This window comes from Panthera leo, chromosome C1, assembly GCF_018350215.1.
Source record: "Panthera leo isolate Ple1 chromosome C1, P.leo_Ple1_pat1.1, whole genome shotgun sequence".
Taxonomy (NCBI): domain Eukaryota; kingdom Metazoa; phylum Chordata; class Mammalia; order Carnivora; family Felidae; genus Panthera; species Panthera leo.
In genome coordinates, this window is record NC_056686.1 from 19,919,962 (window position 1) to 19,947,077 (window position 27,116).

At 45.5% G+C, this 27,116-nt stretch overlaps 1 protein-coding gene and 1 long non-coding RNA gene across 7 annotated transcripts in view; one reads left to right on the top strand and one right to left on the bottom strand.

Annotated features, from left to right (window-relative positions):
- Positions 1-27,116, top strand: part of ARID1A (AT-rich interaction domain 1A) — a 69,895-nt gene that overhangs the window by 26,389 nt on the left and 16,390 nt on the right. For all 4 annotated transcript variants that reach the window (XM_042950073.1, XM_042950074.1, XM_042950076.1 and 1 more), the window contains exons 3-6: positions 1,011-1,463; positions 2,655-2,771; positions 26,034-26,274; positions 26,557-26,646. In XM_042950073.1, coding sequence (XP_042806007.1) covers positions 1,011-1,463; positions 2,655-2,771; positions 26,034-26,274; positions 26,557-26,646 — 901 coding nt within the window. The remainder of the gene's footprint in view (positions 1-1,010; positions 1,464-2,654; positions 2,772-26,033; positions 26,275-26,556; positions 26,647-27,116) is intronic.
- Positions 1,449-15,832, bottom strand: LOC122226599. Of its 3 annotated transcripts, none has more exons than XR_006205695.1 (5): positions 15,430-15,832; positions 13,768-13,872; positions 12,997-13,176; positions 10,381-10,495; positions 1,449-2,014 (listed from the first exon to the last, which is right to left on the bottom strand). It is a non-coding gene; the product is annotated as an uncharacterized LOC122226599 (long non-coding RNA). The 3 variants fall into 3 exon arrangements; XR_006205693.1 differs by having other exon boundaries at positions 1,450-2,014; positions 13,768-13,896; XR_006205694.1 differs by lacking the exon at positions 13,768-13,872 and having other exon boundaries at positions 1,450-2,014.

Genomic DNA, 27,116 nt, shown 5'->3' on the forward strand with positions numbered 1-27,116 from the left:
GGGGATGGAAAAGACCCTTCACGTTTCCCAAGGCCTTCAGCATATAGCTGATTCAAAATGAATGGTTAGGAGGGACTGGGAATAGAAGAGAAGGGGAAGACCGAACCATAACGATGCTAACAGTGCTGTTATAAATGTTAAGATTTCCCTCATCTCCTCTTGTCTGGCCATCTGCACCATTATCTTTTTATTGTCATTTTTTTGTTTTGACAGCATTTTCTATCATTTATATTTGAGTAATACTCATACTGAAAATGGTGATGGACAGAATATAAAACCTAACTTTACTTCTAAGACTTTAAAGTATGCTCTTAAATATAGAAAATAGGATACTGTCACTTTGGGTTTTTTTGTTGTTTGTTTATTTTGTTTTCTTTTGTTTGGATTTTTTTTCCAACGAGAAAACGGAGGAAAAGATGGGTAGATATTATTAGGTTGGTTGCTTTTTGTTGTTTTTTGGTTTTGCCTGCTTACCAAATATATCCCCAGTGCCTAGGATCATGCCTAGTACAAGTAAACAGGTAGGCTTTCAGATATTTTTTGAATGAAGACTAAATGAAAAAGAGAGCCCGAGTAGCTTAGAGATTTGCACACTGTCTGGGTTACTAAACCCAGTTTTCACTTGGCTGAGCCAGGCTGCTGTTGACTATTCGTTGTGGCTAGGGTGCAGATTCCTAGCACTTACAAAAACAGTCTAGGCCATGATAAAAAGAGTAGGTTCATTGGTAAAAACAGCTGCTCTTGAACTCTTGTAAGTTGCTCAAATATTAAATAGTGTAAATTTTCTGTGGATGAATGCATTCTACTTGTAAACAAACCAACTTGTAACCCAGCTTGGCTGTCCTTCCTGGCTCAGTTGAGAGAGGGATGGTAGGAGAAACCATGGGCCTTCTAAGTGGGAGGCTTGGCTTGCCTGCTTTCTATACCCATCCTTAGGGCGTAGCTTCTGACAGAATACCTTTCTTCATCCAGAAGAGTCTGTGCTAAAAGTATCCTTTCCTTTCCTACAGATTCCTCCTTATGGACAACAAGGCCCCAGTGGGTATGGTCAACAGGGCCAGACTCCATATTACAACCAGCAAAGTCCTCACCCCCAGCAGCAGCAGCCACCCTACTCCCAGCAGCCACCATCCCAGAACCCTCACGCCCAGCCTTCCTATCAGCAGCAGCCGCAGTCTCAGCCGCCACAGCTCCCGTCTTCTCAGCCTCCCTATTCCCAGCAGCCATCCCAGCCTCCACATCAGCAGTCCCCGACTCCATACCCCTCCCAGCAATCCACGACGCAGCAGCACCCCCAGAGCCAGCCCCCCTACTCACAGCCACAGGCACAGTCTCCCTACCAGCAGCAGCAACCTCAGCAGCCAGCCTCCTCGACGCTCTCCCAGCAGGCTGCGTACCCTCAGCCCCAGTCTCAGCAGTCCCAGCAAACTGCCTATTCCCAGCAGCGCTTCCCTCCACCGCAGGTAAGGCACCTCTGCCTTTCACCCTTCCCTACGTGTGACCACAGGCAACTCGGGGATTGGTTGTCCCGAGAACTTTGCCATACAAATTGGTTCTCAAATGTGCACTTAAAAACCAATTAAACTCTGGGTAAACATGCTAACTGGATTGATTGAACTAATAAAGGCATAACCTTAACTGCATAAAAATCTGTACCTTTCCTTACTGATGAAGAAATAGGGCAATGGAAAGTTGCATAGACGGATAAGAAATTAAAGATAACGGGACTTTTTTTTTTTTTTTTTTTTTAATTTTTATACTAGCGTTCAGAACTTGAACATCTAAGTGAGTTTGGTCTTTTTAAAAACAGTTGCTTTGGGAGGCTGTACTGTACATTCATTCCAACTGCCATTACATTCTGCTATTGCTCAAAGTATTTCGGACCCCTTCATTTGAAACTGCCATCAGAGCTGACATCACATAGCTTAGAATATTCTCCATGGTGGCGAGTCCTTTCATTTGTTGAAGGTGGATTTGATTTTAGGAAATAGCGAACATTCATTTGTAGTCATGTCTGTGAACAAGGTAGGTGATAAAGCTTAAAAATAACAATTTGGGTTTTATTCTTTAAAAAGCAAAAAAGAGAAGAAATGACCGAGTGGTGACAGATCCACTAAAGATTCTGTGCATTGGTAGCATTATTGGAATGAATATCTCATCCTAAGGCAATGTCTTTGAAGGAAGCAGGACTCATTTTAATGCAGAGGGATTTTTTTTAATTAGTCTCATTCCTTGATACATAAAATTATAGTTAGCCATACTTCAACATTTAACTCGAAGAAACAACACTCTGTGGTGGTAAATGGTCAGCAGTGCCATTCAGAAAGAGTCTTACATCCATTTTGACAAGTCTTTTTTTTTTAATCCAACCAACAACTTTATTTTTTTAATTCCAATTAGTTCACAGTGTTCTATTAGTTTCAAGTGTATATTATAGCGATTCATCAATTCCGTACATCACCTGGTGCTCCTTGACATGTGTCTTAAGAGCCACACCTTGTATTTTTCTGCCTTCAGATAATATTGCGGGCAATTGGGCAGTTTCTTGCTCTCACTGGCCCTCTGTGAGACAGCCCCATAGCCCATTAACCATGAAGCAAGCTTGCCTGGTTTATCAGTACCAGGCCTTCACAGCTTTTGTTTTCTTATTTTAGGAGTTATCTCAAGATTCATTTGGGTCTCAGGCATCCTCAGCCCCCTCAATGACCTCCAGTAAGGGAGGGCAAGAAGATATGAACTTGAGTCTTCAGTCAAGACCCTCGAGCTTGCCTGTGAGTATTCTTGCCAACCTCTAAAAGATGTTGGGGCAGAGAGGAAAGCAAAGAAAACTGGTTTCTGGTTGGGTGTTTTGGTGGTATGACCTAAATAAACAATGAGCTATTCCTTGAATTCAGGTTGAAAATTCTAAATAGGAATTTATGGACTGACCTTGTGGAATGTCTGTTTTGGCTCCCTGCCTGGAGAATAAGTTTGTGATCTCTATTTAGAGTTTTTTGGTTTGGGGTTTTGTTTTTTAAATCTTGGACTCTGCGGCATGTGCCAGGTGAGGGACAGAGATGATGAAGATGTTGGAAGCACTATGTGCTCTCCACCAAAGGGGAGAGAAGTCTCAGGGATGTTTTCACCTTACTTTTCAGGGCTTAATTTTTAGGTTTTTGTCTCAGTGTTTAGCTAGGAAGTACGATCTGGGGGTGCATTCAGCATGGATTATTGCATTGAGCATAGACTGAGTAAAAGTAGTTTTTCTGGTTGTTTTGTGTGAATAGGTGCTTTTGTCTAGTTAAGTGCTTGGTGCCCAGATGCTTGATTGGTGTTTATGGATGGACCGACTGTATCCTGAGAACAGCAGTACAGTCTGCTGATGAAGAGCTTGGGCTGTGGAGCCATTGTTACTCAGTCTACCTTTTGACTCTGTCACTAACTGTAGCCTTGGGCAAGTCACTTAACCTTGCCATGCCTTAGTTTCTGCATCTGTAAAATGAACCTAAAAGTACCCACTTTGTGGGGTGGTTACTAACGTGAGATAAGTTAAAATAGAGTGCTTATGAATATCTGACCCTACATAAATGTCAGATATGATCATCATCACTTCTGAGGGCATAGAGACTCTACATGATACCTGAGAGACGGCACCAACTAGTTAACAGTAGACTGGTTCTGGGAACATTTGCCCCAGATCTTAGCTCTGGTGCTGTATGTAGGCAAGTCAGTCGGACTCTGAAAATTAATCTGGGCACAGGAATAAAATGGGCTGCTCTGAAATCTAGTTAAGACAGTAGGTATCAAACCCTCCATGGCAAATCGTGCTTCAGTTATTAGTAAATAGGAATTCAGCCACATGTATCTAGATAAAAGTCTTTTGAAATGTTGATTCTACTCAGATTTGAAGCCTGTCTCTTCAGTTATTCTGACTTGGGAGAAAATGGTTTCTGGATCTTTAAGGAAGAGGTAGGAAGCAGGAACTCTGTTCATCATGAAGCCTCTCGGGGCTTCCCCTGAAGATCTCTGAGCCATGACCTGAGTAGGGCAAGATCTGCGGAGTCCCTGGGTACCTGCTGTGCAGGCATCCCAGGCCAGGACAAGTAGGCACTGTCAGATGGGAGTCTGAGACCCTTGACTTTCTCAGTTGAGGAACTGGGTGAGGATGTGTCTGAATAAGGCAGTCCCTTTTTGTTCCCTTTTCACAAATGTCTGTTGCAATCCTTTTCTGCATCCTGAACCTCACTGGAACGTGTTTTTTAACCTGATTCAGTCAGAAATGTGTAACCACTCCCTCGTCATCTGTGGTCTGTAGGTAAATCTTGGTGAGGTGCTACTGTGGCAAGAAACCAAATCAGTGGGTTTTTGCCGGTGCTTTAAGTTGCTCCCCGTCAAAAAGTTTCTGCTTGCTCCTAGTAAGCTTTCAACAGAACTGTATTTGTTGTCTTTTAGTCCTGGGAAGCCTAGCATACAAACATGTTGCATGTCTTCTAACGGTTGAGAGCCTTGAGCCAGAGCTTCTGATTTGACCTGCTGAAGGGAGGGTGCTGGCAGCTTTGTGGGCCCAGGGGAGGATTGTTCCTGGGCAGCCTATCACAAGCAGCATTCCCAAGCTCAGGCTTCTACTATAGATTCATCCAAATGGGTCATTTGCTCTGTGGTAGAAGCTCTATGTGGGAGGTGAGCTGGCTGGGTTATTGGCATCTTGTTTGTTGAATTGCTTTTTATCCCTCTGCTACTTGGACTAAGAAACAAAAGGTGGTTATTCTTTGAAATTTTGGTTTGATGCCAGATTTGCCTAGCCAGGCTGGGAAACCGTCACATCTGAAGAAAGGAGAAGTTGGGATTCCCTAGAAGGGGCCCTCTCTTTTCTTAAGCGGTTGTGTCAGGGATCCCTAGGTTTGCCAGTGCATTCCTTCACTCAGCAGATGTCTAGGGGGCACCCCTTTGTGTGTGGCTCCAGAACAGTAGCTAGCAGCTGACTGGAGGGCAGCCTTTCCAGTTTTCCACATCACCCTCTTCGCTCATTCACCTTACCCACTTAGCCTTAAAAGCATTATGATTGTGACCCTTGATTTAAAGACTCATTATGGTTTCTGATCCTGATTATTACAAAAATTAGATTTTGAGGAGTTTTTGCTCAGCTATTAATGCCAGACCGTTTAGCTGCTATTATCCTGATTATGTTATCCCTCTATTTAAAACCTCTCAGTTATTTTTCATTAATCTTAGAATAAAATCCAAAATCCTTAATATTACATAGGCTGCCCCCTGCTTCTGATTTAGATCTGGAATGAGGCCTGAGACCTTGCATTTCTAACAGATCACTTGATGCTGCTAGATCAGGGATGGCACTTTGAGAACTTCTGTTTCATCCTTTTTTGCTCTTTGCCTTGCTGTCGACTTCCTCTCAGTTTTTATAAGGCCCCATGCTTTTTTCTGCTTCTGGACCCTTGCACAGACCCTTCCCTTGCCTAATACACATTTCCTCCTAATTCTTGTTCATATTTCAGACTACATATTTAAGATTATTTCCTCAGAAAACTCCTTCCTAATCAAGTGTCAAAACTCAGCTTAAATAACTTCTGCGATGCCCTCACGGACTGAAGTCAGTTTTTATTTAAAAAACAAAAAACAGGGGCGCCTGGGTGGCTCATTCGGTTAAGTGTCTGACCTTGGCTCAGGTCATGATCTTGCGGTTCACGAGTTTGAGCCCCGCATCGGGCTCTGTGCTGACAGCTCAGAGCCTTCTGTGTCTCCCTCTCTCTCTGCCCCTCCTCCACTCACGCTCTGTTTCTGTCCCTCAAAAATGAATAAATGCTAAATAGATAAATAAATAAAACAACTCTGCAATATTTAAGACCTATTAAAGATACAAAGAGGGGCTCCTGGGTGGCTCAGTCGGTTAAGTGTCCAACTTCGGCTCAGGTCATGATCTCGCAGTTTTGTGAGTTTGAGCCCCACATCAGGCTCTGTGCTGACAGCTCAGAGCCTGGAGCCTGCTTCCGATTCTGTGTCTCCCTTTCTCTGACCCTTCCCTGCTCACTGTCTGTCTGTCTGTCTGTCTCTTTCAAAAATAAATAAACACTAAAAAAAATTAAAAGATACAAAGAATGATTCAGCCTGAGGACCCATCGTTAGCAAGCAAACCTTGCTGACATAGGTAAAAGCACCTTATATAGCTCTCTGAGATCACTTCCCCATCCTTGTACCAAGGGAAACACTATCCAATATCTGAGGTTTCTTTCCTTCATGTCACTAGAGCAATTTGCTGATACCTCTACTTACTTGGGTCTCTTCCACTTGATGGTAAGCTTCTGGAGGGCAGGCACTGTGTTAATGACCTATCTACCCCTCATATCTATCACATGATGCCCCAGACCAGTGGTTCTCTACTTTGGCTGCATGTCAGAAATGCCTGGGGAACAAACGATCTTTAAAATCCAGTGGCCAGGGTTCAGAGTTCTGAATTGTTTGGCGGGGGGGTGGGGCTTGGGCTTTGCTGTGGTTAGAGGCTGTCCCAGGTGACTGTGATTTGCAGCCCTGGTAGAAATCCACTAATCCAAACTGTGTCAGGTTCCTTTGCTAAAATAGACTTAGCACCCATGTTTTTTCGTATCTTTCTCAAGTGTAATTTCAAATTTAAATAAGTGTTACTTATTTAACACAAACTCATGAGGGCTGACTGTCTTGTTCCTTGGCATCCTAGTGCCTGGCATAAAGTAGGCTCCACTGAGCAGCATCTATTACATTGTTCATTCACAAAGTGTATGTCTGACAGGGGACAGCTTGACCATATTATAAGATTGTTGCTTTCACTACTAGGGCAAGGCAGGTATCACAACCTGTTACAGGAAAGCCCAAACTCCATGGTAGAGGATGGATTAATTTATTTGTGCTTCCTGACAGTGGCCTTAGGAAGAAGTGGGGTTAGGGTTTGTCATCTGTCTTGTAAAATAGCTACTACTTCACCTTATGGTAAGAAGGTTCTTGGGGTGCCTGAGTGGCTCAGTTGGTTAAGCGTCCGACTTTGGCTCAGGGCATGATCTCACGGTTCATGGTTTTGAGCCCCACATTAGGCTCTGTGCTGACAACTCAGAGCCTGGAGCCTGATTCAGATTCTGTGTCTCCCTCTTTCTTTTTGCCCCTCCCCTGCTGTTTGTTTGTTTGTTTGTTTGTTTGTTTTCTCTCTCTCTGAAAAATAAATAAACATTAAAAAAAAGAGAAGAAGGTTCTTGTAAGGGATGGGTGAACAAGCAAACAAAATGGGTTTGTTTGGGGTTTCTTTAGTTTGGGGCAAAATCTTTAAGGGTCTCATCTGAAAATTGGTATCTGACTTTTGATTATAATCATGTCTGGGAATGACTTGGAGTTACATCTTTAAAAGCTTCTGTTTGGGGCGCCTGGGTGGCTCAGTCGGTTGAGCGTCCGACTTCGGCTCAGGTCATGATCTCGCAGTCTGTGAGTTCGAGCCCCGCGTCGGGCTCTGTGCTGACAGCTCAGAGCCTGGAGCTTGCTTTAGATTCTGGGTCTCCCTCTCTCTCTGCCCCTTCCCTGCTCATGCTCTGTCTCTGTCTCAAAAATAAATAAAAACTTAAAAAAATAAATAAATAAAAGCTTCTGTTTAAGTGATTCATTCAAGTGTATGTGGTTTCCCTAGAGAATGCTTCCCAATTTTTTTTCTTACTGAGGCACATTTGTAAATTTACATTTTAGTCTTGAAATTTTACTTGGAATACAATTTCCATTCAGTGGTGGAAAATAGATATAGAATTGAAAATCCAGATCTAGAAAGGTTAGCTAGATCAGTGCTTCTCAAACTTTAGCATGCACTAAGAATCATCTGGAGATTAATTAAAACACAGATTACTGACCTCTACCCAGAGATTCTGGGTGTAGAGTGGGACCTAACAGTTTGCATTTCTAGCAAGCTCTCAGGTGGTGCTAGAGTTCTAAAAACCATACTTGAATAATAGTGAGCTTAGGTAGCCCTTCGAAAGGGGAAGAAAAAAATCAGAAGATGAGGAAGCCACAATGGTAACTTGAATAACAGTGGTGACTTAAACTGTAGTTTGACTCTTGGTGATCTGGAGGGAAGGCTGTGACTTGAAAAAGGTGGAGAGAAAAGAGACTTGGGAGAAATAGTCTGCCCACAGTTGTGGGCTCAGTGCAGTCTATTCCTGGGGTAGGGCAGCCCTTGCACTGCCAACACCACCCTGGGAGTTCTCCGCTCTGTGGCACTCGTCACTGAAGCCCTTCTAGAAGTTGGCCACCAAATCCCAGTCTACCTCAGAAATGGCTTTTGGATCTGGTTTCCCCCGTCCTACCCATTGCCTTTTTTTTTTTTTTTTAAGTCCCCTGTTACTTCTCACCTAGTGTCTTCCCCCCCCCAGACTCCCAGCTGTTCTGTTTCTTTTCCTTCCAAGTCTGTCCTCATTGTAATCATCTTAAAAAGTCAAATCTGGCAAGTTAACATTACTGCTTTAAAAGCCTCTGGCTACCTGTTGCCTGTAGGTTTAAGGCCAAGTGTGACATTCAAGTTCTTTTGTGATCTGGAGGATGAGAATATTAAAAAAAGTGAGTAAGTTTCCTGTCCCTGGAGTAAAAGCTAGCACACTGTTTGCTGTGGGCATTCTATAGAAGGCAGACAGGCATTAGACAAGGGTTAGACTTTGATGACTTCTGAGGCAGCCTGTGATTCTGAATATGACATGGTTGCTACCCTCAAGGATCCTTCTCTGTTTCATTAGTAAAACAGGTAGAAGAATGTATACCTGAATGTCATAATGGATACTGCCAAGTTTGGTTAAGTCAGTGATCATTTATGTCTACATAGTTGAGGGAAGACATCATGGCAGAAGTTTAGAATGACCTAGATATGGAGATACTCAGGTGGTTAAAAAAGAAAAGTATAGCCTGAGCAGAGGCCAGGTGGGGGTGGGGTATAGTATAGATGATATTGGGGGGCTGGTCAGGATCCAGCTTCCAGGGGGTGGACAGTAACAGGAAGGAAAGCTAGATTAAAGGAATTAGGACCCTGGTGGGCCAAGTAAGCCATTTGGATTTGATCTTACAGGCCTGCAGACTAGATATGGAATTAGAGCAGTAATGTGATAAAACTAATGTTATAAAAAATAATCCATTCGTGTATAGTGTGGTTTGAAAAGGGGAGAGTCTGGAAGCAAGGGCAGAAGTTAAACTGTTGAAAAAATTCTGGTGAGAGGTGTGGAGTTGTACCCCTTTGTCTCATTTGCATAGCCAACTAGTCCCATTTATGAGGTGTGCAGGAAAAAATGTATAGATCTGAGAGAAAGTGGCTTCTACTGGGTAGAAAATTTAATGATCTTGAAGGGGGTGAGGAGAAAGATCTCGTTGACGGAAAAGTTAAAAGGAAAACTCATTTTGGGGGAGAAGTTAAGTTCCATATAGTGAAACTTAAAAAAAAAAATACGGGTGCCTGTCTGACTCAGTTGGTAGAGTATCCTACTGTTTTTTTTTTTTTTTTTTTCTTTTTTAAGTTATTTATTTTGAGAGAGACAGTGTGAGTTGGGGGAGGGGCAGAGAGAGAGGGAGACAGAGAATCCCAATCAGGCTCTGCACTGTCAGTGCAGACCCTGGCATGGGGCTCGAACCCATGAAACTATGAGATCATGACCTGAGCTGAAACCCAAGAGTCGGACACTTAGCTACCTGAGCCACCCAGGCACCCAGAGCATCCTACTCTTGATCTCAGGGTGGTGAATGCAAGCTCCACGTTGGGTGTGGAGCCTACTTAAACAACAAGACAAAAACATATGCTGAGTTGCTAGTTGGAGAGAGGAGACTGCAACTTGGGAAAGAGCTGAGACTAGATAGAATCGGAGAGCTGTGTGTATAGTGATTAACAGTTAAACTGTGGCCTGAAGGAGGCCTCCCAGCCCATGGCTTACGGAGAGAGGAGTCAGATGGAGCCCTGGACAATGCCTGCAGTCATCGGGTAGAAGCGCCCAGCAGATAGCTGGTGAGCTCTGAGTAGGACCAGGATTGTGTCATATTTATGGAAGCCAAAGGCGAGGGGGAATGGTCCACATCGAATTTATATTTCAAGGAATATAAAGTGGGATCTGTCATGAAGCAGGTTATTGGGATCCTTTTTAGGTGTGGAGAGGACCTGGTTTCTGAGGGCTGGAGGAAAAGGAAATTCAGGGAAAGGTATAAAGGTAAAGAACACTCTTGAAAGGTGTTGGGGGGTGGGGGCGGTGACAGCTGAATCAGCCCAAATTCCTCCACTTCACGTGAAGACCCGCATGTGTATACTGTAGATAGGAAGAAGGTTGAAGATACTGGCAGAATATTAGGAGGGTGTAAACAGACTTATCTCTCAAGAGTTGTGGAAAAAAAAAAGGCATCAAGGGCACTCACTGGGTTAGCTCACAAAGGGCACTGTACCCTTGACTGGAGAAGTCTTAGAGGCCAGTGTTGAAGAGCTGGATCATACTTGTTTCTTCTCATTAGGTAGGAATGGAGGTTATGGATGCTGGGAATGAGGTGGAGAATAGGATTAGGATTTTTAATGTCTGTTAAGTTATGTACAGATTTTTTTTTAATCACCTGGGTTTTCAAGCCCCTTTTAAGACTTTACTTAATAACACTATAGCTATTAGCACTCATGGTTTACTACTGTCAGACTGCTGGGAGCTTGGGTTACAGTGATCTAGAAAGAAGAAATGGGAGGGAACTACGTTGTTTCTGTAGCATCCACATCTTAAGACGGTAGGAGTGAGGCCAGGAAAGGAGCTATAGGCAATACCAATCCTCCTAGAAGAGCAGGAATTGAAATGTAATGAGTAACCACTCCTTTTTTTATGTTAGAAGAAACTAAGGGTCAGAACTAGGATTTGAATCCAGCTCTCTCTGATATTTCAGACGAAATATTTCCTCTAGCATCCCACACAGCAGAAGAAAGGCTTGGAGAATCTGAATTTCTCTCTTCAAGTTTAACCAGAAGCCTCAACCCCTTTGTCGTTTAACATTTACCAGGCTTGTCCTGAAAGAATTGCCATTTCACTTCTGTTTTTCCAGACCTCCTTGTCATGGAGCACAGATGAGTTGTGAAAAGGGCAGCTGGGGGGGCAGGGAGGGGTGGGAGAGGGAACATGCCCAAATTGATAGGGCGCAGGGTTGCTGGAGGAAGTAACCAACTAGGGAATCGCCTCAAACAGTGGGAAGTTGACTCAAATTTGGTTCTTTTGTTCCCCTTGACTTAGATGGGAGCAAACCCTGTTTGTGCCTTTCTTCTTAGAGAACAGTGTCCTGATTAATGGTGATGTTAATCAGAGCCTTGCTACTGAAAAAATGTGGTCCTGTATCTAGCAACACGGGCATCACCCGGGAAATTGCTTAGAAATGCAGGTTCTTGGGTCCCACCCAGGTTTATTGAATCCAACACTGTTAACAAGATCCCCAGGTGATTCATTTATCTAATGGTTTAGAAACAAGGAGTTAGGGGGACTCCTGAGTAACTCAGTCGGTTGAACGTCTGGTTGACTCTGGATTTTGGCTCAGGTCATGATCTCATGGTTCCTGAGATTGAGCCCTGAGTCTGGCTCTATGCTGACAGTGCAGAGCCTTCTTGGGATAATCTCTCTCTCCTGCCTCTCTCTGCCTCTTTCTTTCTCTCTCTCTAAATAAATAAATAAACATTAAAAGAAAAGAAGCAGCAGCAGCAGCAAGGAGTTAGACCCTGAGAACTGAGAGTAAAATTTTCAAATGAAATGTCAAGCTTGGGGACTTTGGAATACATGAATTTTACTGACTGTGTCTAGTCAACTGTAAATAATCTCTGAGTGTGTGGGGTGGGAATGGAAGACCACCACCCGTTGTTTTGTGGTGCTTTGGGGGCCCTGGTTCTCCATGCCTACAGGCCAGACCCCATTGTGGGACCAGCCACAGCTCCCAGCATACCTGTGTAGCCTCGTCCCCCAGCCACTCAGGTGTGCCTCAAACTCCTCACAACTCCCAGTCCTTCCTGCCAGTGTCTTCTTGCTTCCGATGACTGCCCAGTCACCTTCCCTGTCGCTCTCTTTAATGCCTGGCAAACTCCTACTTTGGCTTCAAAACCTAGCTGCAATACGTTCTCTGGGACTTTTCCCCTGATTTCTTCATGGTGGCCTGGGACCTCTGCTCAGGGACCAGGTCTGCGTGTAGCACCTGTGCGAGGCAGCTCCTGGGCTCAGTACACCTGTGCTGAGCAGCCCTGGGCTCCTGCTGCCCACGTGAGCTCGGGGGCCAGCGTTTTGTCATCTGTGTTTACTGGGGGGAGTGACAGAAATCCTCTGAAGGCTTAAAAAAATTGGAACGCTTGAAGGATTAAAATTTTACACTGTGTTGCCTTTTGTCACATCTCATGGTGAAAGGAAACAGGCCAACAGTTTTTGCCTAGGCTTTTGATGGCTTATTTTCAAGGGGCTGACAAAAATGCCACTAGCACTTTTGGTACTCAGAGAAGCTGGGCTTTTCTGAGGTTGGTGACCTGTTTCCTTTATATCTGACTGTGTGTGCTTGCTCCCCTTGAATTGTAGCCCAGGTGCTCTCAAAAAGTCTCAGAAAGGAAATCCCCACCCCCTCCGTCATATCTGCCCAGACTGCTCAGAGCAGCGTGTACCATGTGCAAGTAGCCGCCCCTTCTCTAGAACGCCTGTTCTCTGGCAGGGCTAGCCAATCTGCTTCTCCATCCCAGTCACGCTGCTCCGGCCCTGATACTGCCTGGTGCCTGCCGGAGCCTGTGCTGCTTGCAGCACATTACTCTATGCTTGTTCCTGGGCCCATTTCCTGTTTCTATTCTAGTCGCTGGTGGCTCAGCTCTGCTTCCTGCCTGTGTGTCTCACACAGATTCCTCTTGCTAGTACCTTTTGTTTTCTTCGGAACAACTTCGGTCTGAAAACTAACTGAGCCTTACTTCTAGTGTGATGGCTCCTGGGGTCAGTACCCTATGGAGGACTGGCAGGAAGTACCTCCTTCCCACCAAGCATACTATACCTGTTGGATTTGACTTTGTTCTTCAGTTGGTCCCCAGTCTTGCTACAGGAAGCTGGTGGCTCATTGCTTAGACCAGAAATTGCTATAAGAAGATGAGCTGGAATCTTTTGCAGCCAAACTTGTCTTCACTCCTCAGCTGCACAGGGTTGTCGGGACTGGTTCTTTTTTTTTTACCTGGCGCTTAAAAGCATTTCCTGCTGCTGCCAAAGACACTTTGTAGCCCTTTCTAGCCCAAACCTCCCCCCTCTAAAATCCAGAGAATACTTATATGGGGTTGGGCAGGTAATGCTATCCTCAGCAGAGTAATAGCTTGCAGAGAGTATAGAGATGGAAAGAAAGCATGTGCTGACTCAACCTTCTGTCCTGTGTAAGCAGTTCAACACCCCCACCCCCACCCCAGGGTTAGAGTGGGAGGGAGAAAGTGCAGGGAGGTTGTTAAAAAAAATTAAAGAAAGGAAGAAGTGAAGGAGATTGTTCTGGACAAATGTATTTTAATGCTCTAATGCTCCTCCATCTTGCCCATTTTCCCCAGAAGATGCTGGCTTAGCAGAGAGTAGGCCTTGTGAATAATTCTATTCTCCTCTCTCCTTCATGACGACTCTTTTGGGATCATCTGATAATCCTGTGTCAGATCAAGTGGTTTCTACACTGAACCCTAGGCCTAGGTATATTTAATAGAGAGGAATTTAATGCAGGGAATTGGGCTTACAAACTTGCTAGGAAGGTTGAGGAAGCATGCTCTAGGCTTGTCCTCCAGAAGGAAATTCCTACCTTTGAGCCACTATCAGATTAAATGCCCTAAGTCTGCTATCCAGGGATCAGTGAGCTGGAGTCAAGAAGGAGCAGCTGCTGCCGCCAGAACCAGCATCCAGTTTACTGGAAGAGGAAGCCAAAATGCTGCTGCAGAAACAAGTGAAGGAGACGGAAATATGGTCTCTGCCATACTTTGATCTAACCTCGAGTTTGCTCCTAATTAGGAGAACCTGAACTATATCTAAACCCATCCACAAGGGATTCTGGGAAATTCGGTTTTTAGCTTTTTAACCTCTATAATTAGGAAAAGAGTAGGATGGAGACAGCGTGAGCTAGGCCACAGAATATTCACCACACTAACACAAACACTACCCTTCCCCCTTACCCCCACTTTACATATGAGGAACCTAAGGCCCAGAAAGGGTAAAGGACTTGCCCAAGGTCATTCAGTAAATGAGAACATTGGGTTCCTGACTCCCATTCCAGTGTTTTTACTATTAGGACCTGTTTTTACTATTAGGAGTTTTTACTAAACTCCTCTAAAGGATCAGTTAAAAAAAAAAAACAAAAACAAAAACTCCTTTAAGAGAAGGAAGAATACCATAGTCTCTTCTTTGGAGAAAAGGAAGGAAGAGGTATGTAGAGATGCGGGGTTGAGATTTCTAGGCAAAGGTAGTGATACTATACAGCTTCTGGATTTAGGTCTACTCTCCAGGAAGATGTAGGAAATATTCTGATAGGAAGAAACCTCAAAAACTAGAATTTCCTGCAATTCCTGAGTCAACATATGGATGAACTCAGTTGCCTTGGTGACCATGGCTCTCTTTCACCCCCACCCCACTTCCCTTTCTCTCCCATTGGTACATTTATAACGTTCTGCAAGCTGTTTGGACGATTACCTCAGTGAGGTACATGCCCTGGCTTCTGCCATTGTCCTTCTCCAAAAAGACCAACAAAATCAGAAATCCAACCCCCAGATGTGTGATTGCCAAGCTGTTTCTCATCTGTCCTTGGGGCAAGGGCGGTGTTGGGCTTTTTGGACAAGAAATAAACCAAGTTGGGGGTGCCTGGGTGGCTCAGTCGGTTGGGCCTCTGACTTCAGCTCAGGTCATGCTCTCACAGCTCATGAGTTTGAGCCCCACACCGGGCTCTGTGCTGACAGCTCAGCCTGGAACCTGCTTCAGATTCTATGGTCTCTGCCTCTCACTGCCCCTCCCCAACTTGTTCATGTTTTCTCTGTCTCTCTGTCTCTCTCTCTCTCTCAAAAATAAACATTTAAAAAAAAAAAAGGGGGGGCGTCTGGGTGGCTCAGTCGGTTAAGCATCCGACTTCGGCTCAGGTCATGATCTCACGGTTCGTGAGTTCGAGCCTCGTGTCGGGCTCTGTGCTGACAGCTCGGAGCCTGGAGCCTGCTTCGGATTCTGTGTCTCCCTCTCTCTTTGCCCCTCCCCTGCTCACACTCTGTCTCTCTCCCTCTCAAAAATAAATAAACATTAAAAAAAAAAAATTAAAAATAAATAAATAAATAAATAAATAGAAATAAACCAAGTCTTCCTAGAAATGCTATAATTTAGAAACCATGAGGGCCTCCCCCTCCAACCGGACACCAGAGTGAAAATCTGTTCTGGCAAACTTGGTCCAGAGGGGAGGACCCCTGGGTATGGAACTGTGTTAACATACCTGATAAATGAAGCATAGAATTAGTTCTGTTGTCTTTTTCTTCATATTCCTAAGATATTTGGTGTTCAACCTTTGGGGACCGGTGCTTACTCTCCTGCTCCATCCACTTCCACAGCCTGAACCTGTTCTTTCTTCCCCACCTGCTGTCAGCATGGAATTGGCTGGTATTGTGACATAGTCTCTGATTTCCGTGAGGTATAGCTCACCTCCAAGCTGCTAGCTTGCTTCCCCATTTGACCTTTCCCAAGGAAACTAAGAAGCCATGTCTTGTTGAAAGTGGAAACTAAGAGTGGAAGGCTCAAGCTGAGAGTCAGAGAACCTGTCCCTGAAGACCAGCTTTCATGTGGGAGGAATATTGAATATTATTTACTGAGATAAGTGAAGGTAATTTCCTGACATTCTGGGAAAGGTAGGTGAAGAATTAAGTTCCAAATAAATGGGATCAGTGTCAGAAGAACTGTTATTAGGACTATTTGGTTGTGGGGCTCCTGGGTGGCTCAGTCGGTTAAGTGTCCGACTTCAGCTCAGGTCGTGGTCTCCCAATTTGTGAGTTTGAGCCCCAATTCGGGCTGTCACGGAGCCTGCTTCGGTTCCTCTGCCCCTCCCCTGCACGCATGTGTGCTCACGCACTCTCTCAAAAATAAAAATAAATATTTAAATTAAAAAAAAGAATATTTGGTTGTTTTCCCCCCTCATCTTCTACTTTCAGAACTTGACTGTGTCTCTCCCCATGTTCAGAGTTCTGGTTTTCAGGCCTTTGGGATAGATGGCTGGCTGTCTTTTCTGGGTAAAGATGCTGTCCATTTCCTACTCTCAGATCTGTTTGTTCCCTATCGTCCCCCAAATCTTTGGATTTTATCTAGTAGGCCATGGTAGAGAAGACCACTGGCAAATATAAATTTAGGGGGTTTTAATACCAAACCGAGGAGGCCTTGGAGCTCCCTAGACCTTGGTCTAAGCTGTGTGCAGCACAGTGCCAGTCTTGCCTTCCCTAGTTACGCACTTTGTATCCTTGCTTGCTTTCTGCTTGAGGTGGAAGCCTAAGGCCACACCCCTTCTCCCTTACACTTTTTTTTTAATTTGAGAGACAGACAGACAGACAGACAGACTCTTAAGCAGACACCACACAGCCTCCGCCCTTGGGATTATGACCTGAGCTGAAATCAAGTCAACTCGATCAAACCGACTGAGCCACCCAGGCACCCCTTCCTTAACACTTCTCCTTTCTAGAACTCTGCCTTCTTTTCTGTGCTTCTTTGCTCTTCCCTCCCCTACCCGCTCCTTGCTCAAGTTCTAGGATTTCAGCTGATGATCATGGTAAAACAAGGTCTATGTGGTTGGCTTTCCTAACAGGAAATGCTTAACTTGGGGAAAGTAGGGAGTTCCTAACTTCTTTGCTTTCTCAAACTTTACAGCACTTGTTTCCTGCTGGGATTAGAACAGCCCTATTCCATAAATATGCACTGTTCTTGACTGCTCTAACTCAGGCCCAGCTCTGACCCAGTTTCCTTTTTTTTTTTTCAGATTTGAGTCCGTTAGCTAGTGACCCTTAAAACCCTGTACATTTTTGGCCAAGAGGTGATTTCTGACTAGATAAGACATTCTCTCCTGGCCCAAGTGAGAAAGTAGCCTTTTCAGGGGAGGGGTATGTGTCCAAAGGCTGGTCAGGTAGGTAACGTGGTATTATACAGGCCTGGTGGGGACTGTGACACATTGGAAAACAAGTTAGCTCGCTACCCTATGGGAGTTCTAGGATCTATTTTTTTCACAAGTTGGGAAACTGGAGTTTTGTGGGGTTTTTTTTTTTTTTTTAAGTTTATTTGTTTATTTTGAAAGAGAGAGTGTGTGCATGGGAGGGGCAGAGAGAGAGAGTGGGAGAGAGAATCCCAAGCAGACTCCTCACTGTTAGTGCAGGGTCTGACATGGGGCTCGATCTCAGGACCGTGAGATCATGACCTGAGCCAAAATCAAAAGTTGGACACTTAACTGACTGAACCACCCAGGTGCCCCGGGCTTTTAATATAAAATCTTGGGATTATTAGAAGAGTCTATATGTGAGTGTCAGGCAGTGGGTTAAAAGGTTCTCTGGCACCTGTGGGTCTGTCCCTGCAGCTTCTTGTGGACTACCCATGTAGTTTTGGCTTCCTTGGAGCTGGGATTTAGAATTTTTCTGGGGGTGGGGGCCAGCTGTGGGGAATGCCATCTACCCATTGCCGGCTCTCCTTGTGTTTGGTGTTTGTTTTATTGGTTTGGGGAGGGGGAAGTGCAGGGGAGATGTTGAGCAGAAGCACTCAATGTGATTAAACCTCTAGCCGAGCAGATCTGTGGGAGCAGAATATCGACCCCTGGAAAATCAATGGCTGCTGCAGTGGCCCAGGCTGCTGTTTGCAGGGGCTCCCGCCGCAGGAGTGCAGGCAGCCCCACAGTCTCTCTTCCCCCCTTTTTCGCCTCAGAAACGCCCTCGGCCCCCACCCAAAGGGTCAGAACTACCTCAAGAGATTTTGCTGAGGTGGATTAGAACAGCAGGTTCTTGTATTTTTGTAATTAGATTGAAATTTCTCCAGTGACACAGAGCCCCGCCTCCCGGCAGCCTCCTTTCCAGGCGTTCCTTCTCTGCACTGCAGTTCTATCAAGAGCTCTTACCCAAGTGGCCAGGGCCTGTTCGGGGTAGTACTTGGCAGTTTTAGACAGGAGAGTTCATTCCCCTGATGCCGGCACCCAAGAGTCTCTCCCTCCATGTAGAGGTCTAGAGCTCGGTCGGGTATGGGATTACTGTGGGAGTGAAGGTTAAACGAAAGAGAGAAGACAGAGAGACTGGGTCTAAAGAGGATGCTTTTGAGTAGATTGGTTCATTGAGTAACATTTATGAAGCATGTTGTCTTTTGTGTGCCTGACATTTTTCTGGTTACTAATAACATAAGAGGGTATAGCCTGGTCCTGCTCTGGTCCCACAGGCAGATTCAACATAGTGCTATCAGTCTTGCCGCACTGGGTCAAGGGGAACCCTTGGAGGGACTCTGAGCATCGCCCGCGGGGTGAGAGTGAAAGGCCAGAGAAGTTGTGCTGGGACTGTGTAGGCTTTGTCCCCACGAAGCTATTCTTATCTTTGAAGTCTCCAAGCCAAAAAATAAATGATTTTAGTCCATAGTTGCTGCACCTATAGCTTCAAGTAATTGGTTTTCCCACCCAGTTCTCTGGTTCTCTGGGAAATGGGCCACCCGGCTGTGTGAGAGTAGAGTTCTGGTGCCCCCCTGTTGGAGAACAGCTGTGGTCAGGAGGTTGAAGCTTGCTTGCCTGCAGGTCTGGGTGAGGGTTTGAAATCGCCTGAGATGAGGCCATCTAGAGGCCAGGCATGTTTTGACTTCTCTCTCTGGGCCACACCCCTGTGCTTGATAACATTATTAGAGCACATTCAGTATGAATACCTGCGGAGACCAGATACCTTCATGGGACTCAACTTCCTGCTGGTCTCCCTGGAGTCTCAGTCACACTGTCCTTCCTCCTACCCCCTGTACATTAAGTACCCCTCTAAGGGCCCAGAGGTGAGAAGAAGTACCATACCCTTTAGTGTAGCAATAGTAAGTTTAAATTAAGAGAGTTCTAGATGAAAGGGCCGATTTGAAATAAGCCATGAAAGAAGGTCTAGAAAGGAAGGTCTCTTCTAGGAAGAGCGGCTAGGAACGAGGGGAGTGTGAGGCATTGCAGACTAGTAGAGCTAGCTTAGCTAGTTTTAGTCTTCCCTTCTACATAGGAGCCAGGCAAGGCCTAGTGAGGTTAACTTGTTAGAACCATGGAGGTAGGCACTCAGCATGTCCAGAGACGGGTTGTCGCCAGGCTTTTTGTGGAGCATCGCCTCTCATGGTGGCAAGCTTCCCCTTTACAGTAGAAAGAGTGCATGCTCTGGAATCAGAGGGCTGTGGGTTTGAACTCCAGTGCTTCTGTTTAATAGTTCTCTGTCCTTGGGTAAGTCATTTCACTTCTGAGCTCCTGCTTTGGTAAAATGGGGAGAATGCCTGCATCAGAAGACGGTTGCGAGAGTTAAATGTGAGTCAGCCATGTACCTGAGGGTTAGACACACGAGAGTCCCATATTTGTATCAGTTGTGCTTCCCTTCCCACAAGGAGACTTGCTTTATTCCTCTTTCCAGCATCCTTTGAATTTGGAGATTTGGTCTCCTTGAGCTTTATTTATGACTTCTGAAGTGTATATATAGGGGGTTTCCCTGTGGAGGTGGGCTCCTGAAAAGCATTCTGGAGACCAGAAGAGTTCTGACTCTCCTTTACTGTGCATTCCCCACCTGGCAGCCCGAAGGTACCAGGAAGAAATGTCCCCTTATCTCCAGAACAATAGCCTATTGTGAGGGAGTTCAGTGGGGGGTTTTGGGAAACTTGGGGTAGGGGTTAGGTAGGAAATCAAGTTCTCTTAGCCTTTCCCAGAGCAGTTTCTGCCATTCCAAACAGTGGGTGTAGTTCAAGCAGGAGATGGTGTTTGGTCCTAAGCTAAAACGATGATGCCAGCCTCTCTGCCTTCCCTTTCACCTTGTTAATCCCTGCTTAGCCTCTGACTTGAAAGTACCACCAGTATGAGGCACCTGGGTGGCTCAGTTGTCAGTTAAGCATCCGACTTTGGCTCAGGTCATGATCTTGTGGTTTGTGAGTTCGAGCCCCGTGTCAGGCTCTGTGCTGACAGCTCGGAGCCTGGAGCCTGCTTCAGGTTCTGTGTCTCCCTCCCTCTCTCTCTCCCTCCCTCTCTCTCTCTCTCTCTGCCCCTCCTCCACTCTCTCTCGATCACTTGCTCAAAAATAAACATTAAAAAAAAAAAAAAAAAGTACCACCAGGATTAAGAGGCAGCTTGTTCTGTGTATTGATTCGTTCTTGGCATTTCAGCCAGCACCAGCTAGCCTGCTCTCTGGGCAGGGATGGCAGCTTGTCTGTTGGACTGTTGACCACTCATTGGAACAAGGGCAGAGTTTTGTAACTCTGGAATCCCTACTAGTCTGGGGTGGGTCAGATCACCCTTTCTTCCACTTAGCAAATACTGAGGAAAAGAGAACCTACAACTGAAGCTTTATTGTACTGAATATCTTTTAGAAGCGTTTGAGGTAGCTTCTTTTCCCCTGACACTTGACAATTAAGTTGCTTAAGGAAGTCTTTATGAAAAACCAGGTCTCCCCCAAAACTCACTTGCCTTAAGTAGTTTCTATATAATTAAGTTTGCCATACTCCATTTTCCTTGAAGTTTGTCCAGGCTGTTGCCTCCTTCCCTGCTGTCTGCCTTTCTTCAAGAGTCAGGTCTCCCAGCCTTTTCTGTGTTCTTCAGGATTTCCTCCCATTCTCCAGCATGGGAGCAGCCTCCCGCCGTGGCCATGGATCTGTTAGGTATGCCGCCGGAAAAACACTTGACAAATGCCAGTGCAGATTTGGTCATTTCAGGCTGTGCATTTTCATTCAAGGAAAAGTCATTTAAGTGAATGTGGCTGAATTTCCAGGTTCCCCCCACCCCCACCCCAACATACACACCCTATAAGTATGTGTATAGGATTTACCTGGTTCTCTTGGTGGGTGATTTCCTCACCAGTAGTCTGCACAACTTGGCAAAAGCACTCCTCAACTGAAAGAAGACGAGAACTCCATCTGGGGGTTAACAAAAGCTCCATTTCTCAAGGATTCAGCCAAATTTGAGAGAAAACCCTGAATCTGAGCATTTCCACGAGCCTGTACTTTAAACTTGCCTGTTGATGTTATTTAATCTGCGCAGCAAAACGAACTGATGTCATCCTCAGGCTCTGTCAGGAGATTGTTTGAATCCCCCCCCCCCCCTCCTCTAACCCTGATCTGGTATCTTCCTGCTTTGAAAATGTACTTCATCAGACAGCCAATTCATGTTAGAGCTTGCAGTCCTTCCTGCGAGAGCACTGGCTGGCCTCCCCCCACACACCCCCCAGTGAGGTATGGACTGTGTGATTTCAGGCATGGTTTTGTTGTGGTGTGAAGAGAAGGTGTTAGCTGCCGAGTTCTGTTTGTCAGCAGAGCCTGACAAACCCATGCTGGCACTTGCTGGGGCTGGGCAACCAATCACAGCTGGAACGGTTATCGTCATGGAGTCCCTATGGGCTTCCTCTATCAGGTCACATCCCAAAATAACATTGGGCAGTATTTCAAGTGAAGAAACGAAGGCTTTCGGGGCTGTAGCCAGCCTGGAGTGTGAGATTCTGTGTGAAATACTTGGACCTGCTCCAGCGCTTTTGATCTGCATGGTAGATGAGCAATAAAATGCATGAAACACGTTGGAAACACGTGAGGAAATTCTCCCTGGCCCTGCTGCTTCCTTGGAACTGGCAGGGCACTGAGTGGGCTGATCCTTACCTCCCATCTCTCAGCAGGATTATGCTTGGAAGATAGCTAACCCGGGGAAAGAGACCTTTCCACTTAAGGGGCATTGCTACAATTCTTTCAGTAGACCTCCTGGAAGGTACCTGTTAGGTGGGCCCTTTTGGAAGAACGGAGACCCTGAGTTTGGAAATGCTAAAAGTGGCCCCCACCAGGTGAATAGGGGCTTAGGCTGATTGAACTTTGTCTGTGTGATAGGTGTGTTGTAGAAAGTCGAACTTGTTCGGCACATTGAGGTCTGACTCAACAACCAGACATCCGGCTTTTTGTGGAACAAAAGACCTGAAAAACTGGCTTTTTGTAGGGTAGAAAGCAGAGGTGTGTCCCGTGCAATAAAAGGACATGGAGTTCAGAGCACTATCTGTCCGTGTGGATAGAGGGGAGAGACTTCTCCCCTTCGGAGTCTTCCTCCCCTACCAGTCCCTCCTAATTCCCAATAAACACACTTGCTGTGATTAGCCATTGGGACTGATAGATACATCTTACATCTTTACACTGCTTATGTGTTGTCATATCACTCATTCCAGGGTGTTACTGCCGGTAACTGCATATTCCATATGGCCCCAACCATATGGTGCCAGTGGACTTTCATGCATAGGCCCCAGGGGTACCACAAACTCCGATTTGTCCAGTCCTCCTTTGTATAACTGAGAGAACGAAGCCCAGCTTGTTGCCAGCTTTTGTCCAAGGCCACAACTGATAAGTGCCAAGCACTAGGTCTTGGTCTCCTAACACAAAGGTGTGGTGCTTTCCCCTTAGTCCATACGGTATCACAGCGTAATGGAGAGAGAGAGAACACAGGCTTTGGAGTTCAGCAGACCTGGGATCACAATCTCGTTTCTGCCACTTACTTGCTGGATGACTTGGACATGTAACCCAGTCCCTCTGAGCATCAGCGTGCTCATCCTCACATATGAACGGGAGTGCTTCCAAGAGTGGTAGGAAATGAAGGAATTCCATAAAGTGCCTGGCACATCATACATGCTCAAATGGGAAATGATCTGTCTCTTCCTATGCTAACGTTTGGGTTCTTAAAAAAAAAAAAAAATTTGTTTCCCCCAATCAACTACCCCCATGCTGACCAGTTGCCATCTGCTGAAAATGACAGTTTGAGAGATTGGCCCCAAACCAACCAAATCAGAGAGATAAGATTAATGCTGCTTCCTTCCCTACTATTATTCTGTGCCCAGGCATCCCAGCCCACGTGGGGCTGCTGTTGACAGTGGTTTATTTCGCACTTTTTCTCCAAGGAGCTCAGGGTACTTTACCAAAACTGACAGCCCTCCTCAGTGTATCTCTGAAGGAAGCCACCACACTGCCACTGCAGATACCTCCAGGGTCCTGAGAGCCCTGTCGCAGGGGCTGCTGATGTTTTCTTCCAACTCCTGGGACCTCTCAGCAGGACTAGAACATTCACTTGTGGATCTGTGGAGAGCCTGGTTTTTTAAAAACAGAAGTTGTGGCTGAAGCATCAGCCTGTGGATGTGAGCATCCGTAGGCCCTGCCCGACCTATATAACAGTGGTTGGTGGGTTGTTTTTGGGGTTTTTTTCTTCCTCCCCGCCCCCCCCCCCCCCCGAGTTCCTCGGAAGATTTCAAGGATATACACCTAGTTGAGCAGGGTTCCTCAGCTGAGGGCAGCAGAAAGAGAGCAAAAGGGGACTTTGGCTTTTACTGTTGGAACTGTTTTTATCATGAGAATATTTATGCTTTACTTACTCAGTTAAAAAGAAAAATGTTCAAAACACTTAATTTTTTTTAAGATTTTTTAAAAAGTTTATTTATTATTGAGAGAGAACGAGAGAGAGCACAAGCTGGGGAGGGGCAGAGAGAGGGGGGAGACCCCGAATCCGAAGCAGGCTTCAGGTTCTGGGCTTTTCAGCGCAGAGCCCGACGCGGGGCTCAAACTCCCCAACCGTGAGATCATGATCTGATTAGAAGTCAGACACGTAAGGGGCGCCTGGGTGGCTCAGTTGGTTAAGCGTCCGACTTCGGCTCAGGTCATGATCTCGCGGTCCGTGGGTTTGAGCCCCGCATCGGGCTCTGTGCTGACAGCTCAGAGCCTGGAGCCTGTTTCAGATTCTGTGTCTCCCTCTTTCTCTGACCCTCCCCTGTTCATGCTCTCTCTCTGTCTCAAAAATAAATAAATGTTAAAAAAAAAGAAAAAAAAAAGTCAGACACTTAACTGACTGAGCCACCCAGGCACCCCAAAACAGTTAATTTTTCAAAGCCATTTGAAAAGAGCCAAGTTCTTATGGATGGACCTTTGATTCCTATTCTGTTTCAGAATACACTGATTTCTTTTTTCTGCAAGCAAGTAATTCTTATTACCAGAAGCTGGCAGATTGATAAGGAATGGATACTGAGGGAAGGAATGCTGAGGGAACCTACTGGCCCCTGTAAAAGAGAGCATTGAGCTGTGGTTTCTGATACAGACCAGAGCCTAGCAGGTGGCTTTCAAGGCCTACACAGTTGGCTCCTCTTGTCTTCTTGCTGCCTCTTTTGAGTTTATTCTCTTTGGCTTAGAAGCCAGCTGTCCCTGGTATAGCTTAACCCTCAACATGGGGGTGGAATCCTCCTTTCTTGGAATGAACCCAGGGCTTTTTATAGCTACAGGTACTTTATTCCTTTGGAAGGGAAGACACTCTGGTGTTACCTAGAGGAGGGCCTTCTTGAGTTCTCGTCCATGATGGGACTAATTCTAATTGTATATTTAAAGCATGCTGTGGTGTTCTAGGTCTGCTGCTTAGAGGAAAGCTAGAATTTTCTGACTTTCTGAGCTAACACTGGAGAGCTAGACACATCCACAAATGCATACCTACATGCCTGCCTTGCGTTGAGGGCAAGCTTTGTTCACACAGTACTCAGCAGAAATGTTCCCAGCTTAGTGAAGTAACCCATGGTTTGCAGAAGGTCCAACCAACCCGGATACTTGGGAGAGAGCCTAAGAGGTACCTTCTGTCCTTCAATGTTATCATCAGACTCCAGAGTCAGAGTCGTCTCGACATAATCTTTCCAGGATGAGCTTGTTGTGGGAGTAGCAATAGACTTAGATCAGGCCATTTTGGATCTCCTTTCTCTTCAGATGTGTCTCTTTAAGAGAACTTCTTTCTTAACCATTTGAGTATTAAGAGCTTTCCCAGACCTGAGCCATACCCAAAGCTCTCATCCTTTCTTCAGGATACAGTTAGTTCCCAGCTTGAAGTTAATGTGTGGTGTTGAACCAGTGGTATTGCTAGAGAATGAAGCTGGGGCCGGCGGTGCATTTGCTGTGGCGAATATTTTTCATATTGAGCTCTTGGTTGCCAATCTTGGAGTTTACTGACCTAGAGTGAACTCTTTACTGATTAATTCAAGGCAAGCAAGGCCCCCCAATAAACATCAAGTTCTCATTAAACAACAACAAAAAAGCTAGGACAAAAACTGAATTTGTTCAGTTGGTAAACATTTGTACATTTGTTCATCCCTGTTGTGGGCCACTTGTTAGGAATATAGTCCCAGACCTTCTTGGCAGAAAGGGAATTGTCTTTCCTATACAATACATCTTTTTCCCACCTCCTACACTTTAAGCTTATTGTATGGTAACTTGGAACAAGTGTGACCTTGATAAATGTACTTTATAATAACCTGATGGAGAGGGGAACTGTAGCCAACTCCTGGTGCCATCCTGGCAGTGTTTTATAAAGTTTCCCCATTGGAAAAGAACTAAAGGCTCACTGAAAGAGCAGCTTTCCTATGACTATAGATGTTGGGGACAGGAAAGAAGACGAAAGTACTAGATGATCTGTTTCTGGTAGATAGACCATGGGTCAGCAAACTCCAGCTTATGGGCTAGCAAACTCCAGCTTATGGGCTAGTTACTTTTTTTTATAGATATAAATAAAGTTTTATTAGAACACAGCTAGCGAAGAGTAAAAAAAAAAAAAAAAAGCAGTCACACCCATTTGTTTATGTATTATCTGATTATGCTTTTGCGTTACAATGGCAGAGTTGAGTAGTTGTGACAAATGCTAATGGCCCACAGAGTCTAAAATATTTTCTATCTGGCTCTGAATAGACTTTGCCATCTGTAAGCTTTAGTATCAGGACTATATAACGTGTGCAGTGTATTTGCTTTTGGTTGGTTAAGGAAGATGTTAGCCGTATAGTACGACTGTTGAAAGAAGAGTCTTTCTGCCTAATATTGCTAATATATGTCCTTGTGTGTATGTTTCAGGATCTGTCTGGTTCAATAGACGATCTCCCCATGGGGACAGAAGGAGCTCTGAGCCCTGGAGTGAGCACATCAGGGATTTCCAGCAGCCAAGGAGAGCAGAGTAATCCAGCTCAGTCTCCTTTCTCTCCTCATACTTCCCCTCACCTGCCTGGCATCCGAGGCCCCTCCCCGTCCCCTGTTGGCTCTCCCGCCAGTGTTGCCCAGTCTCGCTCAGGACCACTCTCGCCTGCTGCAGTGCCAGGTACCCTCAAATGCTGGACTTTGGGGAGAGGGAAAGGGGACTAGTCCCCAATGATATCAGGGAGCCCCAGCCTTCCACTGCCACAGAGAGCATGTCTGCAAAGTTTCCCTTCAGCATTTGAAGAAGAGAGATGGGAGCCCCTTGGTTGGGTCCCTCTGTGTATGTGGTATTGGGAGGTGGTATTGGTATTGGCCTTCCCAGGAGCCATTTCTCTCTGAAATGACCTTTGAGCTAGAATTTCCAGGCTTAGCCACTATTGGCTTCTTTCTTTGTTTGGAGCAGGCAACCAGATGCCACCTCGGCCACCCAGTGGCCAGTCGGACAGCATCATGCATCCTTCCATGAATCAATCGAGCATTGCTCAAGATCGAGGTGAGACCCTGGGCTTTCAGGGAGGTGCAGAGGTCTAAGGGAGCCATTTGATTATCCTGTGCAATAGCTTTGGGAGAGCTGTATGACCAGGAAGCTTAGGACAATCCCAGCAGCAAATTGTGAAGTTACAGTGGGTTTAACCATGTTGGTGGCTCCAGAATTATGTTCCACTGTGCATGCACCACTCCTCCCACCCCGCCAGTCTTTGTTTCTCAGTGTTTGTGTTCTGATGAATTCCTCCCTACATCGCACCTAATTTGGTCAGCAAATACTGAAGACTCAGCATCAAATCTTTACCCTTCAAATCATGTACCGTTTTGTTGTCATTGCTGTTTGTCTTTTCAACCCCCATTTAATAGAAACAGTTGGCATGCCCTGGTTAATGGCCATGTCACTTCGGAGGGTCCCTAAAAGGGCACCTAGTTATATAGCAAATAACATAAGAGACTTCATGCAAGTATTCGCTAAAG